The sequence below is a fragment of the Citrus sinensis genome, chromosome 6, assembly GCF_022201045.2.
Source record: "Citrus sinensis cultivar Valencia sweet orange chromosome 6, DVS_A1.0, whole genome shotgun sequence".
NCBI lineage: Eukaryota > Viridiplantae > Streptophyta > Magnoliopsida > Sapindales > Rutaceae > Citrus > Citrus sinensis.
In genome coordinates, this window is record NC_068561.1 from 18871955 (window position 1) to 18890010 (window position 18056).

The 18056-nt window shown below is 35.5% G+C and overlaps 2 protein-coding genes across 2 annotated transcripts; both read right to left on the reverse strand.

Annotated features, from left to right (window-relative positions):
* Positions 1–7212: 7212 nt before the first annotated feature.
* Positions 7213–9026, reverse strand: LOC102628061 (anthocyanidin 3-O-glucosyltransferase 2-like). Its single transcript, XM_006481316.4, has one exon. The coding sequence runs from the start codon at positions 8919–8921 to the stop codon at positions 7422–7424; it is 1500 nt and encodes a 499-aa protein (XP_006481379.1). The 5' UTR covers positions 8922–9026; the 3' UTR covers positions 7213–7421.
* Positions 9027–14841: 5815 nt separating this feature from the next.
* On the reverse strand, positions 14842–16573 carry LOC102628347 (anthocyanidin 3-O-glucosyltransferase 6-like). The gene has a single exon (XM_006481317.4). The coding sequence runs from the start codon at positions 16430–16432 to the stop codon at positions 14993–14995; it is 1440 nt and encodes a 479-aa protein (XP_006481380.1). The 5' UTR covers positions 16433–16573; the 3' UTR covers positions 14842–14992.
* Positions 16574–18056: the final 1483 nt, after the last annotated feature.

Consider the following 18056-nt stretch of genomic DNA (forward strand, 5'->3'; position numbering starts at 1 on the left):
TCTATCCCATATTGAGAAGAATGGCTGAGAATAGTTGTCTCTTTAATTTGCTCAAATGATGCCTTCTGTTCTTTGATAATAAACATATATATTTTGCCATTATGTGGTGGCTTCTATCAGTTGACGAAATTTTTAATTTCAGTGCCATATGAAATCTTATGGAGGCATGTATATTCTGTTGGAATTGAAGGGACACTTGTTGTGTAAATAGATATGTAAGGTAGATGCATCTCTTTTGGATATTTTAAGTTCTCATGGAATAAAGATTGGCATTAAATATGTTAACATTTGTTTCTGATATCTAACTGTGAACTAGGATGCTGTTAGAATATTGAAAGAATTGTACTTTCAGGTTGTGGAACTCAACAAAGCAGTTTAATATTTGAAATTAATGGGAGCAAGTTATCTTGGTTTGTGATGGTTTGTGATGAGCAAATAAGTGAACGAGAAACGAAGGAGAAGTGAACGAGTGAAGGAGCAAGGAGAGAACTCAAACTTAGCTTTGCTTGGTCATGAGCAAGGAGAGAACTCAAACTTTCACGTGGGGGCAGAATTCACTTGGCAAAAGTGACTTGAGTGTGGGGCCAAACGGCAGCTTTTGGCAAAAGTGACTTGAGCTGAAGTATTTTTTCACGTGGGGGTTCGCTTTCTTAGTCATGTTGGGGGGGGGGAGCTGAGAGAACACGAAATGGCAGCACAACCTGCCGTTTCTCTCAATGTTCTCTCAGCGTTCCCGACCTTTAGCATTTCTCTATCATATAATCTCATAGTTATATTATGGGGGTAAAATTATAGTGTAATTGTGGTATCATATTACAGTTGAATCATGTAGTTAGATTCAGTTATAGTTGTTACCATAAGCTAGATCCAACAGCTGGAAACAATTGTAGTATGATACCATAATTACACCATAACTGAACCCTATATTATGAGGATTTTGAATAATCCTTAATATATTTATTATTTTTATTGAAATTATTATTTAAAAGTTGTATGAGAATTTTTGTGATTGCTAACGTGTCATTTCTAAGGGATTGGAGAAATTGTACCCACGTCCTTCTTGAAGCATCAAGAGATAGTGTGTGAGCTTTTGATGGCTCTAGGTCTAGAAAACAACATCTCAAAGAAAAAAAAATTCCGAAAAATATGTTAAAGGTCCACATTTAAAGAGTATAGTGTAGGAGGAACCGAGGGAATGTAAAAGCATAACAAAGGGGCTATTTTATATTTATTGTTATTATTCTCTCAGTATTGTTTATGCTTAAATGGAATGTCACTCTCTCTACCTCGACCCCCCTTTAGAATAATGCTTGGTCTGCTTTTATAGCCAAAATTTAGAGAATTTGTTCACTCTCTGACTTGCTAGTAAGCTGAACTTCCATAAACTGGTACGCATAATACATGTTATCGATACTGCATGAAACCATACGTGCAGATTTTACGTGGCAATTGCCTGACCACTTATTGCACGATAGGTTGTGTGTGCTTAATAAGGTTTCAAGTGCATTCTGCAGGCCTTTGTGGCCTTTCAAAATAATCTCATTTGACTGAGTTTGGGCTAGAATTCAATTTAATTTGACCTTATTTTTCGGGCCCAAAAACATCGGCTTTTATTTGTGTGTTTTCTTATTTGTAGATTACAGTGTTGACGATAAAAATAAGACCAACGTGCTTGACCATTGGAGCAAGCCTAAGAACGGAAAGGCATAGAATGAAGGCCATCAATATTATTTCTTTACATAGACATTTGACAACAGCTAAGATTGACACAGGGCAGCAGCTAGGACAGCCAGCTAAACATGTTAACTTAGCAGCACAATATTAATTTCTCCTATAAATAACAAATGTAAGGGCCTCAGCTTTTGTGGTGTTTTAGGGGGGGGGGGGGGGGGGGGTTGTCTTCGGGGAGCGGGAAAGCAAGGTTCATCAAGTTTCTTCAATAGAACCAAGACTTAAAGCTTCTTACAAAATTGCAATTAAAGCCTACCTCTAAGCTTCAGCTAATTCAAAGTTCAATCCAAGCAGAACTGAAGCATAGCCACATCTCAAGCTAAGTCCGAATTTCTGCAGCTCTTTCGGATCGAGACCATCAAGCGCCTCAAGAAGCAACTGTCACTTCTTATGCGCTAACATGCATGTAGCAATTTTGATCTCAATGTTGGATCGATATTGTAGCACTTATCGCCCATTTCATAATTGGAGTGTTAATGATTGTAACGCAATGACACATTGGAAAAATAAAACTGAAGTTTTAGATGATCTTCTTGTGGGGACATTGTTGTTTTGTTTGGTCACTTACACCACGGCTCCTTTTATTCTATTTGAAATTAACTCATTTTATTTAATTTGTCAATTGGTACAATTATTTTAAAAGGGAGATTATCAATTTCTTTCTCAATAAAATTTATATATACCACCTATTCTCTTTTTATTTTTATAATAACTAATAACTTCATTAATAACATAATTTTACAGTATTATCCTTATTTTAAATTCTTTTTATTCATATTTATTATAAACTAAATAAACCATATAAATGGACACTGCAAGGTTTTGGTGTGGGTCAAAGAAAGATAAGAGAGGAATCCATTGGCTAAACTGGGAGAATGTGAGTTTTGCTAAGATCAGAGGGGGATTGGGGTTTAGAGACTTGTCAAGCTTTAACTAAGCCCTAGTTGCTAAGCAAGGTTGCCAAAGTCCTGGAAGCAAGATATTTCAAGCAAATAGATTTTCTTAATGCCAAATCAGGCTCCAATCCACCCTTCCTTTGGAGGAGTATTTTATGGGGGAGGCAGATCATACAAAAGGGAACAAGGTGGAGAGTAGAAAAAGGAGAAAAAATTCAGATCCAGTCAAGCAACTGGACACCCAGGCCAACGACTTTTAGGCCAGTGGTTATGCTACCCTTGCCTGTAGAAGCAAAAGTTTCAGCACTTATTGATCCAAACCATCAGTGGAATGTAGGCTTAATTACCAAAACTTTGTTAAAGAAGATGTTGAAAGAATAAAAAGAATCCCATTGCCGAGAAACCCCTAACAAGATAAGCTAATATGGCACTATGATAAGAAGTGGCTGTACTCAGTGAGGAGTGGCTATCAGTTAGCTCACAGTCTCAAGTTTTATGAGCTACCAACATGTTCAATAGGAGGATCCAATGGCTGGCATAGGATATAGAGACTAAATTTGCCAGAGAAAATCAAAATTTTTTCGTGGAAAGCTGCCAAGAACTTATTACCAACAGCAAAAAATCTGTGGAGAAGGAAAATTTTGCAAGAACCAATATGCCAAGTATGTAGAACTGGATGTGAAGATGTTTTCCATGCCCTTATGGAATGCAAAGTGGCTAGGAAAATCTGGAAATGCACTCATTAGGGGACTGAAATGAAGGGAGGCAATAGGGAAGATATGCTGAGTGTCCTGCACAGATTATTTGGTACACTGACCAAGACTGATATCGAATTTGTAGAAGCTATATGTTGGGTTTATGTGGCATGCAAGGAACAAATTCATCTTTGAGGGGAAAAACCCAGACCCCATGTTTTTAGCTGCCAAGGCTAAAGTAGTTATCGATGCATATCAAAAAGTGCAGGTAAAGAGACAGATGAGCCAAAGACGCATAGAAGGCAGAAAGTTGCAGGAATGGACTCCACCACCTAGCAACTGCATAAAAGTAAATGTTGATACTGTGGTTCATAAAGATCAACAAACTTAAGATCAACAAACTGCAAGTTTAGGGGCTGTCATAAGAAATTCTCTAGCAGGGCCGCTTAACTATATTTGGAGCATTAGGCAAGTAGTTTTAATTAGTTTTTCTTAAAATTTAGGATTATATATATATATATATAAAAGTTATAAATTATTTATTGAAAATCAATTCTTTAAATACTCTAAAATTTAAAATTATTAAATAAAATTCTATTCTATTATTGTTAATCTATGAAATTTTAATTCAATTATAACATTTTCACTTATTATTTTTTAACTCAAATTATATCTTTTTTACTACTCCTTTTCTAAATTAAATTAATTTTTCTATTCTTCTATTCTCTAAAGTTTCTCGATATAGTTTTATTTCAAAATAGATAAAACAAGCACACAAAAAAAAGTAGATGAATAAAAGAATATATTAAAAAGAAATAATAACAAATGAATAACACAACTAATTAAGAGAATAATAAAAAGATAAAATCTGAAATTTGAGATGAAATCATAAATTAACTTATGTTTATATTAATTGTTTAAGGATTTGAGTAATGACCAATAGTAATAGAGAATAGAGAAAATTATCATATTTTTTCTTTTTCTTGAGTGGAAAGTAGAGGAAGCATGACTTTTTTTTTCCCTATCTCTCTTTCTTTCTCTCAAATGCCAAGAACATATCATGTCTTGATTGTTGGAGGAAAAATTTAATGAATAAGTAATAAAATGTGGGGCTTTTATAGAGGTTTAAAATGAATATAAAACTTTTGAAATATGACATATTAATTCTAATAATGAAATAAAGAATTTGTAGGATGGAAACTATTAATTTGTCGATTTTGTAGAAATCAAAACTACTAAGTACTATATTAAATAAACTTTATAAGAATTTGATAGTTTATTTAGGAAAAGATAATTACAAAATAATAGTAAATTAAATAAATAATAATGGCTTTTAAATTTATTTTTTCTTTTATATACAAAATAATCATCTTGTGAGGCCTTCATGTAAAATTATAGGTGGGCAAAATTGGGTTTGGGTTCGGTTCGATTCAACCCAATCGGGTTTTGGGTTGGTCGGATTGGATAAAAATCCATTCGAACTCCACCCGAACTTATAACCTGATTCGATCTGATCCGAATTAAATTTGGATCGGATTGGATCGGGTTAAAAAGTCAGGTGGAGTTCGGATCGGATCGGATTCAAGTTATATAAGGTTCAGATTAGATTCGGGTTATTCGGGTTATTCGGGTTAATTTGGGTCGAGTGAAATCGAATCAAATAAGGTTCAAGTGAATTCGGGTCTAAGCAATTTGGAGCTAACTTTCTTTGCCTTTAATATGAATCCCACCTAAAAATTCATCATAAACATTTAACAAATACCAATTTGTTGTAAAGATTAAAGAATTTTTAATTTATCCAAGGGCTTGAACATTAAGGCAAACCCGCCCCAATCCATTAATCCACATGAAAAATAATAAAAATAGTAATGATAATAATAATGTTAACTAATGAAATTTCAATTCAAATACCCTCTTGTCACCTTGCTAACTAAGACCTTTCTCTCCCACATTCCTTGTCCTTGTTAAGATCAAGCGCTTACCATTAGGCTAAAAGCTTAAACTGATAGCTAAGGTGCAACTTTATTTCCTTATACAATAGAAGCATAGAGCCCCACACTAAGCGGTGGATGGACATGAGGGGCTGCACACATTTATAATTGTGCCAACGAGCCAGGCAGTTACGCCCTAAGTAACCTTACTGCCACCTCAATGGAATTACACAGAAGGATATTACACCCACAAGCGCACAAAAGAATTGTTGGGGCCTCATAACCTCAACAGTCCTCCCTCATTCATCCATCCATTCATTTCAACTAACAAAAAAAGAAAACTACTATAGAATTAAATTCAAATGATTGAAAATTAAAAATTAACACAAAGTTTAAATTTAATAATCTCTATCCAAAGCACAATGTCCAATTCTAAAATCTAAACATTAATCTTTAGAACACAAAATCACAAAATTAAATATAATTAAATAGTTTCCATTTTTGTTGACTTCTCTCTTGTTGTTCCCATAATGTCTTGTATGCAGGGCAAGTCTGTATATGATTTCTCATATTTGTAATCCCATCATGCCTTGAATGACATTGATATTGTCTACCATAATAGTTGCACTTTCATTTGTTTGGATTGTCCTCAAGTAAAGTAAAATAATTCTACGTCTCAGATATTTTCTTCAATGGTGGTCTTTTCTGCTTTGCCTTTTGAGTTCTTTCCATTTGAACACTTTGATTGTCATAATCACTTATCGAATTCGATCTTGAGTGTCCAAATCATCACTTATCGAATTCGATCTTGAGTGTCCAGACATCTAAACATACAAATAAATAATTATTAATCATTAATCCAAAAATTAAAACACAAAAAAATTATTAAAAAAATATACTTAATAGTTAGTATTACAAATTGATTCAAATACTTGTTAATTTAATTTTATGAAACTTTTTGAAGTCGATATTTCCAATTTTCCACCATAATATTTATATATGATCAAGAATTCAAGATGCATATTCCATAAAAGAAAACCAAGAAATTAATGTAATTATTTAATTTATAATATCTAATTATCCATTAGCCAAAATAATATAATATTAATTACATATTCGTATCTTAAATTCTTAATTCTTATTACAAACCCCTAAATTTATGCCCATATTATATGTACTTAACCACTTAATACTTACTTATTAGTTATCATGCAATTAATTAAATTGATTAATTGTTTGTTGAAGTTGAAACTTGAAACTACTGCAATTAAATTGGTTAATTTTTGGTTGAAGTTGAAACTATTGCACAAGTACACATATCATATGACATATATAATTATAATTTATATTGTAACATAATATTTAATTTTAATTTTTAATCTACCATTACTATTCATACAAAAAAATCAATTATTAATAAGTAACAAAAAATTAATGCCCGATTATTTTCATTTTATTGTTAAAATTTAACAATATATAATTATATATTATTAACATATAAAATTACAATTAACATTTCACTTTCTCATAAAACATATAATAATTATAATTAATGCATATATATTATATACCATCTCTTAAATAAATATCAAAGGCCAAATTCGGGCTTCCAATTTCCAAAACTCAAAAGCCTTTTTGAGAGAATGAGAGTCAACAGCCGTGAATGGTGGAGTGGATCAGGGGCAGCTTGCCAGGTGAATCTTCAATCGGACCGAGTGATGGTGGAGTGGAGGATTCAAGGCGTGGATCCGGTGCTTGGTTGCAGTAGATCCGTAGATCGGGTCACGATCTTCGCGAATCAGCTCCGGCTTCGGTTGGCGTCGTTCTCGGCAGACTGCAGTGAAGTAGCTGACTCATCCAACAACACGACAAGCAACTGAACAGAAATTTGGCGGACTACATCGAATAATCAAAGCAGCAAACAGATATTGTAATGTTCTTGCTCACTCCCTAACGGCCTAACCAAAAAAGCTTTGAAAAGCTCGGAATCTTTTATTTAGCTGGATGAATTCCCAACTGATGCATTGTGCTTGTTTGCTAACTCAAACGAATGAAAGGTTTACTTTCTTCTCAAAAAAATAAAATTCTACAAGCCAAGAAAAATTATTGAAAATAGAGGGAAAAACATTAAAGCAAATTGCATCTAGTGGGAGACATCTACGGTAGCTTTATGCTATATTGTCCAGAAAATCATCGATGAGGCGGCCCATTGAAGAGAACGAAGATCCACCGTCTGACAAAGCTTTTCTTGCTTTCTCGCTCATCTCCTTGACTCTCTTCCTCATCTCACTATTATGTTCCATCAGACACCTGATTCCTCTCTCTATCTCCTCAGCATTCACAACGGTCGGATTCTCCATCAAAATGTCCTTCCTATAATCCATTTTGATCTCCACAGCTAATCCCAGCTCTACAACCAACTCAAAAGCATTAAATTGTTGCTCCGCGTACATCGGCCACGTGGCAATTGGAACGCCAAACCATATACTCTCCAGCGTCGAATTCCATCCACAATGCGATACGAACCCTCCGATGGCAGGATGAGCCAGTACCGCAATCTGTGGGGCCCACCCGATCACTTTCCCGATATTAGCCGTTCGATCCATGAACCCTTCTGGAAGAACCTCCGTCGGATCCTCGTAATCACTTGGCTTCTCAAACGTATCCTTCGAAGGGGGCCGACGCAAGGACCATAGGAATCGGTGTCCGCTCTGCTCGAGCGCACATGCGATCTCCTTCACTTGGTCCTCACCAAAGCTTCCCCAGCTCCCAAAGCACAAGAACACCACCGAAGACTCAGGCTGATCATCAAGCCATGCCATGATATCCGCTTTCTTGTCGGCTCCACCTTCCCCCAAATCGTAGTTCTCACCTTTGATATTCAAAATTGGCCCCATGGGGTAAAGTGGCGGGGTCTTACTCTTACCATCAGAAAAAGACCTCACCGCATGTGATTCTAACTCTTCGAACGTATTTACCATAATACCCTTAGTCCCTCTAAACGTTCTTGCTTGCTGGTTAAGAACTTCGGCCCACTCTTTATTAAATACAACGGAAGGCCAAACCTTAGCGGGAACTGAGTTGACTAGACCCGGCACTTCCAACACAGCATCCGAGTCTTTCAACTCAGTAATTGTCGTATTTTCCTCATCGTGAAGAGCTTGAACACGAAGCATGAAACCCAGAAAAGCTGCACCCGACGTGAAGAAAAGATAACTAGGAACTTTAAATTCATCTGCGACTTCAATCATGCACGTGCAGAACATGTCGAGAACAAACCCAGCGAGTCGAGGCGAGTCAGGTGACTCGTCAGTTAGATTAGCGACAACTTCTTTGACGTGGGGTTTTTTGCTTTCGACGAAATGACCGAAGAATCTTTTTGGGGGAGTGGATTCCTTGTCGGGTTGATCGTCGGGAAGGTTAATGAATTTGATACGGGATGATAAGTTAGAGGCAGCGAGTGACTGGGTGTAGGCGGCGACTGTGTTGTCATGTGGAAGCTTCATTATAAGGACGGTGACGGAGAGACGGTCGTCGCGGTCAACGAGAAGCCTTGCAACCTCCACCGTTGATACGAGGTGGCCGGCACCTGGCGATGGGATGAACACTAGCTGAGCTTTCTTCATTTTGTTATGCTGTTTGGTGTATTGTGTGTGTATTATGTGCATTCTTTTTATTATTATAAGTGCATTCCTTTTGTAAGTGAAGACACAAGAAGTCAAGAACTGAAGTGATGTCACTGCTTTGCTGGGAATGTCTTGTGGTGGTGAATTTTTTGTTTATTGTGACCATATTCGGAAATTTTTCTGTGGATCTAAACAGATTGAGGCTAAAATAGATCTAGATTTGTAGGTTTTCATGTTTCTAGATTTTAACAGAAAAAGGATGATTTTATTTATTTATTTATTTATTATGCATGCTATAAATTTTTCATACTAAACACTTACGAAATTGATTTGCTGAAAAAAAAAGAAAGAAAGAAATTGATGAAACTACTGGCACAAATAAGCTTGTACAGAGAAAAATTCCACAGCAAACAATATGTGATGGAAAAATTGTGTATAGAATGATAAATTTGATAAATTAATGCAAAGAAAATTTTGTGAGATTCATTGATTTGTGTTGAGAAAAATAAAAATAACAAGTAATACATGCATGTCACAGAATCGTTCTTAATTTAAAAAAAAAATGCTGACATGTGAACTTGATTTCTAACGTTGATTAATTTTATTATTGTCATTAAAAGAAGTTTTGATAATCTCATCTGAGCATCACTAAAAAATTATTTTAATTTAATTCTTTAAAAAAAATTTCTTATTTATATAAAACAATAAAATAGTGAAAAAATTAGTCATCTCTCATAAAAAGTTCTTCAAATAAAAATAAATTCATATTATTTTAATTAAATTCTTTTTCTCTCCACTAAAATAATAACAATTATAAGACATCTCTCTCTTCAAAAATAAAAAAATTAAAAAAAAATATATAATACTTAATCGAATGTTTTAAAAAATTCATTAAATGAGATTTTTTAAATAAAATTATTCTTTATTTTTTGAATTAAAAAAATTGACCAAACTATTAAGAAGTCGGTGCATGGCATAACTAATTGATGATGACGAGTCAAGAAGGAGACGTTGCTATCTAGAAAAATTATTTGAAATTTAAATACTCAATTATTGGACCTCCTAGTTAATTGATTGCTTTCGGCTTCGTTTTACTGGCGACAACTTGGTGGGTCTCGCCAGCTAAATCTAATATTAAATTAATGCAACTTGTTATTGACTCGCACACGGAAGACTTCGATCGATCTTTCTAGAACTCTTTCACCCAGAGGCTTTCAAATAATCGAGGAGACCTAACAATAATACTGCACAATATTTAGAGTTACTCTATACAATATTATATATAATAATATTATATATTTTTATTTTTATTTTTATTTATATTAAACAATTTTATTTTCATTAAATAATTAAATAATTTTATTTTTTAACTTTTATAAATAAAAAATAAATTTACTCATTAGCTGCTTTTGTTGGCCACCATAAACTGCCAACGACGTTCATATTCCGATAACTATTGATGTTAATTAGTTTTCCTACCATTAGTACCCCCTCATTCTTGGATTTAAGCAGCGACACATGTATTACTAGCTCAAAATTTTAATTGCAGATCTATTATAGTGAATTAAAGCTTTATTGCCATTAATATTACATGCATTCTCTCTGTTAATGGAGCTCTAAAGTTTTAAAAATAAAAAGAAAACTTACATCTGTTTATTTTGAAACTAAAGGAAGTATGCTTTGCACTTGTCTCTAGCAAGGATCCTGTGCATCAGAAAACTTTTGATAATTTCTTATCTGGTTTGGTATCCTGTTTTGGACTAAAGAAAAATCAATGTCTGTAGATACTAAAAAAACACCTTCGATTGTCAGCTACAATAATCGACGGTAGTTAATATTATTGCCTTTCAACTTTATGTTTTATAAATTAATTACAAGTAAACTAAATAAGTTTCAATTGATTAAATTTCTTTGGTTTTAATTGGTTTTAAAAGTTAATGCAATACAATATTAAAGTCCGAAAAAACTATTAACAATATGGTTTAATAGTATAATAACCTTATGGCTTAGTAGTTTTTTTTAATATTATAACTATTACACCATATATATATATATATGGCTTAATGTTTAATAACTTATTCAAATTTTAACAAAGTACAATATCCTAAAACAAATCAATACCATATATAATAATTTATATATTTTTACGCTATTAAATGTATTTTTTTTCGAGACAAATACATTTATGCTGTAAAAACATTTACTCTCGTAGCACGTTTTATTCTTATGTCCTAAAAGGTCATTGGATTTGTTCTAACTTAACTAAGGTTTTCAGTTCGAGACTTGAGAATGTAATTACGTTAAATACTTAGTGGGAGAGATTTGTTAGCCCAATGATCTTACCCGACTCAAATCTGAATTAATCAGATACAATATGATCTTCGGATACCGAATGATTTAATTAAAAAAAAAAATCACAGCATGTATCAAAAGCCCGCTGCGGGACCTCACCGGTGATGAATGACTCCATAACGGCATAGTTATTAGACATCCCATCATTAATAATAAATAACAGCATAATTAGTAAAGCCTCTGCCCCGCAATAAATCAATTTTGTTGTAGTGTCAATGAAGCGGCCCTGCCCACCATCCATCAATGCTCGTCTGGCTTTCTCACTCGGTTCCCTGACTCTCCCCCTAATCTCACCATCCGTTTTCATCCAACATTTGATTCCTCTCTTCACCTCCTCAGCAGAAACAACCATTGAAGCTTCATTCACACAATCATTCTTATAATCCTTTTTTATCTTTGCCGCTAGTGCCGTGTCTCAACTCCCATCGCCTTCTGAGGTGCATCAACTGCTGCTCCGCGTTTATCGGCAACGTAGAAATTGGAACACCAATTCGAATACGCCCCCCCACTACGGCACAAACCCTCCAAGCGTAGGATGGCCCCAGTCCAGCAGTCTGTGGGGCCCACCCATTTCCTTTCCGATCTTAACTGTTCGCCAAACCACTCGATGATCGGTACGTCCGTTGGATCTGCATAATCAGTTCACTCGGCATTTCGTACTCATTCTTGGACGTCGGGGGCTACTGACATGAAGACCATAAAAACCAACGTCCGCTTTGCTCCTGCGCATGCGCAATCTCGAATCACCATCAAGCTACGTGATAATATCAGCTTTCTTCTTTATCCCTCCGGGCAGATAGAGGCATGACTCTACCCTCGAATATTGGAAATGGTCCCCACAGCATAAACAACGGGATCTGAGATCACAAGAGTCGGAACTTAGTTGTGAGTTTATTTTGGTCGTGAATGGCTGGGGCATTAAGAATGTACGGAATCCAATGCAGCTGCGCTCGACGTAAAGAAATCACAACTAGGAACCGTAAATTCATCTGCAAGACTGCAGCGACAATCATGCGGGTGCAGAACACGTCGAGAACAAAGTTGGCTAGTGGAGGCGAGTTAGGGTGACTCAGTGAGCTTAGAGACAGCTTCTTTGACGTGGGATATGTTGAGGATATAAGTTCAGAGAGTTAGTTATGTTAGTTGATTAACTAACACTGGGATGACTGGCTGCTGAGTCAGCAAGGTTGTTATATGGTGTACAATGCACCGTTGGCAGCGTTCACATTCTGTTATTTTGTTAATTAGTTAGTTAGCATTTTGCTCAATCTTAGCTCATGCATTAGATGTGTGTAGAAAGTTCTGGACGTTTGTATATAAGCAAACCTAGCTTGTAATCACATTTGCTTCCGAAGAAATAATATCTTGCCTCAAATCTCAATTTTCTTTTCACTTTTCTTAGTGACCAAACAAAACAAATCTGCAATTCAAATTTTGATTGGATATTTTGGTTTCAGTGGAAATAAAGAAGACTTTTTTTTTCTGGGGGAGGGGATTGTTTATCGTCGAGAACATGCAAGTTAATAAATTTGATACGAGATGACAAGTCGAAGCACGTACCGAGTGATTAGGTGGCGACTTTGATTTCAAATGGAAGTTTGGTTATTAGGACGGTGATGGAGAGACGGTCATCGCGGCCAATAAGGATCATTGCAATCTCTACCGTCGATACGAGGTGGCCGGCGCCTGGCTGGCGATGGGATGAACACTAGCTCAGCCTTTGTTCATTTTGTGTTTGTTTTTCGGTTTTTCATAGCAATGAGTTGAAACTATTGATGGAGTGTACTACTTATTACGTGCGTGCTTGAGAATTGTTTTAACTTTTATATATAAGTGGAGACATGAGCGTGCTGAAAAGATGTCATTGCTCACCATCTTTTAATGAACACTGAACAACACAATTAGCCTCGCGTTATGTAGATGTGAAAAAGCTCATCATCTAATCCAAATAACAATAACAACAATTTAAGCAGCGATCTCTAATAATTCGAGGGTGCAAAAAGTCAGTCTCCAGCCAGAAGTGCCTAGAGTATCCAATATATGAATAGCCATAATACTTGCCATAAATTCGAGTTATGGGTTACATTTCTTTCTAGTCTCTTCAACTAGAAATGTACTTGGAAAACATAAAAATTGGGAACTAATGGCCAATTTCACGTATTTTTTTACAAGTTTTCTCTTACACAGTACAAGTGTATATACCTTTGTTATGTTTCACCGGGGGAAAAAGAAAAAAGAAAAAAGAACAGGTTTGTGATAAAAAAAATTGAAAACAATGAAAAACTTGTAAGACTAGGACGAAAAATTTATCAAGTTGTAGCATTGGAGTCAATGCAGGATAGATGCAGGCTGCAATCAAACTCAAGATCAGTAAAAGAAATAATTTATGACAACATCGATTCTCTTATGCGAATTTGCCAAAAGAAAGGGAGGAGATGTAATTAATTTGAGTAACAAAAGAAAGTACCTAGCTAGTTTATCTAAGCAGAGGCTTCAAGGGCGATTTGTTTGACAAACTCGAATTGCGTGTGATTGCAGTGCACATGAATTTAAATTATTTTTGAAAAAGAAATTATGCGTCAATTTTTATTTAATTTGATAGACAAGTTTATATTCTATAGATTCTGAGTTTGGTGAAACTCTTCTTGTTCCATGTTTTATTATTGCTATTAATTTTTTTGTTTACACCTCCTTTTTTTATTTGTAACACACATAAATTCGGTAATGTAATAAGAAACAGTTGCGTAATCATACTATATACTTTGCTTCAGTGCACATGCATGCAATCCCTCTCACCCGATCTTCACCAAAACTTCACATATGCTCCCGAATCACAGGAACACCACCGATGATTCCGGCGGATCATCAGGCCGCATCTAAACAAAACATCAACTTATGCCGCCAGCCAACAAATAATAGTTCTCGCATATAACTTTCAATTAGACGGGCCAGGTGGGATTTGGGGCGGAGGATGCTTAAGATAGAGCAGCCACCGCGCCTGCAGGTTTTAAAAAGATTTTAAAATTTTGAAAGGAAATAGTAAAAATTAGGTATAAAAATATTGATTTAGCTCCTGTTTAATTAATTTGTAAATTTTATATGTAGGATGAAAAAATAAATTTATATTTTGTTAAATAAAGTCAAAGTAACTTAATTGTGTGATCTTTATTTTGTTAGTTACTTTTTCATTCCGACAAAGTAACATATAACTTTTTAAAAATTGTTTGAATCCAGCTCTTTAATTTTTATTTAGTTAATTTTTTTATTTAAAATAGTAGCCTCAATGATCAATCAAAATCCTTAAATCAAAATTGCTTTCAGTACAGTTAAAATTCCCCAATTCTTAATGATTTGTCCACGGATATAGATGAAAAAAATCATCTAGAATCAATTCTATATCAATACCTGAAGTTTGAACTTGGTTCATTTAGAGATTTACTCCAAACGTCATCCCTATTTTTGGCGTATTTGTTTTTTTTTTTTTTTTGTCAGAATAGGTTTGATAAGAAAAAAACTGATTAATACGTTTGACATGATTAATTTTATATTTGTTATTTTTAGAAAATATGTTTTTAGATAAGATTTTTTAATGCAAAATGGTCCACGAGAATAAAGATGAGAAAATATGAAATTAAACTACAAGAAGACTTCTTAAAAAGATAATAAAAAATAAAACATAACAAGACGACAAATGCACCTCAGTCCGGGCACATGAGCTGCTTTGAAATTATTGAGCTAAAAGCACTGACGCTGCTTTAGGTTCACATGTTGTCTAATGCATCATCAATAAAGCGGCCCAGTGATGAGAATGAAGATCCACCGTCCATCACCGCTCTTCCAGCTTTCTCACTCATTTCCTTCACTCTTTTCCGAATCTCGCTCTCAGGATTCATCAAGCACTTGATTCCTCTCTCAATCTCCTCAGCAGTAACCATCGTTGGAATTTTATTGAAAATATCCTTCCTATAATCCATTTTAATCTCCACCGCCAGTCCCAACTCTATCACCAACTGAAACGCATTAGCCTGTTGCTCGGCGTACATCGGCCACGTGGCGATCGGAACGCCAAACCGAATACTCTCTAGCGTTGAATTCCACCCGCAGTGCGATACGAACCCTCCAACCGCGGGATGGCTCAGCACAGCAACCTGCGGGGCCCACCCAATCACCTTCCCTATCTCAGCCGTTCGATCCAAAAACCCTCCCGGCAGTACGCCCTTGAGATCTGCGTAATCACTCGGCAGTTCGGTCTTATCCTCGGTTGGGGCCTGACGTAGGGACCACAAGAACCGGTGTCCGCATTGTTCTAGCGCATGCGCGATCTCTCTTGCTTGATCCACATCGAAGCATCCCCTGCTCCCGAAGCACAGGAACACGACTGATGATACCGGTTGATCATCCAGCCACGTCATAACTTCAGCTTTCTTCTCAATTCCTCCGGGTCCCAAAGCATAATTGTCCCCTGTGATATTCACAACGGGCCCCACGGCATAAACCGGCGGAATCTTAATCTTACCATCGTAGAGAGACTTGACTGCGTAGGGTTCTAGCTCTTCAAATGTGTTTACCATTATGCCCTTAACAAGTCTGTACCTTCTTGCTTGCCCAAATAAAAATTCGCCCCACTCTTTATCAAAAAAAGAACTAGGCAAAAGCCTAGCAGGAATTGAGTTCACAAGCGTCGGAACTTGCAAATCAGCACCCGAGTCTATCAACTCAGTGGTGAGCTTGTTTTGGTCGTAAAGAGCTTGGCCGTTAAGAAAGGAACCCAATGAAGCTGCACTCGACGTGAAGAAGACATAACTAGGAACCCTAAGTTCATCTGCAACGTCAACCATGCACATGCAGAACATGTCGAGAACAAATCCGGCAAGTGTTGGCGAGTCAGGTGACCCAGTGAGCTTAGCGACAGCTTCTTTGACGTGGGTTTTTTTGGTTTCGAGGGAAGAATAGGGGACTTTTCCTGGGGTAGGGGATTGGTTGTCATCTGGAAGGAAAATGAATTTGATACGAGATGGTAAATTACAGGCGGCGAGTGATTCTGTGTAGGCGGCGACTTTGTTGTCAAATGGAAGCTTGATTATCAGGACTGTGATGCAGATACGTTCGTGGCGATCAACGAGGATCTTTGCAATCTCCACCGTCGATACAAGGTGGCCGGCGCCTGGCGATGGAATGAACACAAGCTCAGCTTTCTTCATCTTGTTTTGTGGAGTGGGAATCAATAATTGAGTACTGCTTTCTATGTGTGTCTAGATGGGAGATAAGAGCTGAAGTGATGTCATAATAGTACGTGAGGATCAGTTCATTAATTAATTAATTTTTTTCCCCTTTATATCACAAACGATTACAAATACTTTAAATTAAATAAAAGTACATGCGGCACTGATGGTTGAGAATTTGTTTATTAATTTATATCACAAACGATTACAAATAGCAAATGCCTCTTTAAATTAAATTTTGTTTATTAATTTTTTTTTCTTTGTGTCACAAACGATTACAAATAGCGAATGACTCTTTAAATTAAACAAAAGTCGCATGCAAATAAGTAGCCAGCATATTTTTAGCCTTTTTTTTTTTAAATAACCTAAAAGAAGCGAGAAATTTTACTAAAATAAATCTATAACACCTATTGAAAGGGATGTAGCTAGCCTTACCACTTAAAAATATCCTTCAAGCTTAAACAACAAATCAAAATCATTGAGATGATGAAGCTAAAATAGCAAAACCAAATATTAATTTAAATCCATAGCAAGAGAAACTACAAGCATCATTCAATAACAGACGAGCTATAGGTGAGCCCAATAAATTACTAATGAATTACTGGGTAATACAAATGTGTGTTTGTGAATTTGAATTGTCTTATACTAGTGGAGACAAAACTAAATGGGGAAATTGTCTTATATAGCCACTTTCAAAAACTCAATATCAAAATTAGTCATAGAACAAAAATTCTTACAATAATAACCACACACACCTTTTATGGACTCAATTACCCCCCAAAGCTCCTCTCTTATTTCACCTCAACAACAACTAAACACAAACTCTAGAAAATTACTCTCATTTCACTTCTCAAACTCCTTCCAACAACTAAACACAAAACTATACCGATTTTATATGCATCAAACAAAAATTTTTAACTAGCACTGAAGACAAAATCAATCAAGCCAAAAAAAAAAAAAAAAGCTCATTAAGGTTAGTTTTTTTAAAAAAATTTAGATTGGAAGATTAATTAAGTTTTATCTATGGGTTTTGTAGATATTTGAAGAAACAAATATCTTTAATAAATTTTATTACAATGTGGGTAGATATTTGTTTGTGTGAATCCCAAAATTAAGAAAAGTCTGGTAAATATTGTATTTCTATGAATTGTAGAAGAAAATCCAATCGCGGGCAAAGGTTGCCATCGCTCGCCCTTCTCATGGGCTAAGGGCGGGCAAAGGCATGCATCGCCCGGGCGATGGCACCCTTCGCCCGCACTTCTCACGGGCGATACAAGCAGGAAGCGCAGGCGAAGGCAACCTTCACCCAGGCGATGGAACCCTTCGCCCGTACTTCTCACTTGTTTAAATTTTTTTAATGTTAATTGTTTGTTGTCAATGATATTTTTATAGAAATAAATTTATTGTTTTAGTAATGTAATTATATTTATTTTAATTTGCTTCAGGTTTAATGGAACCAACAATTGTGCTTAAGATGTGTTATGATGGATTATGGGAAACGTTTGTTGATGGTCGTATGAAATACAAGAATGGAAAAGTTAAAGCATTTTTACTTCGAAATGATGCAACTTTCGAACAATTTATTGCTAGGATATATCAAGTG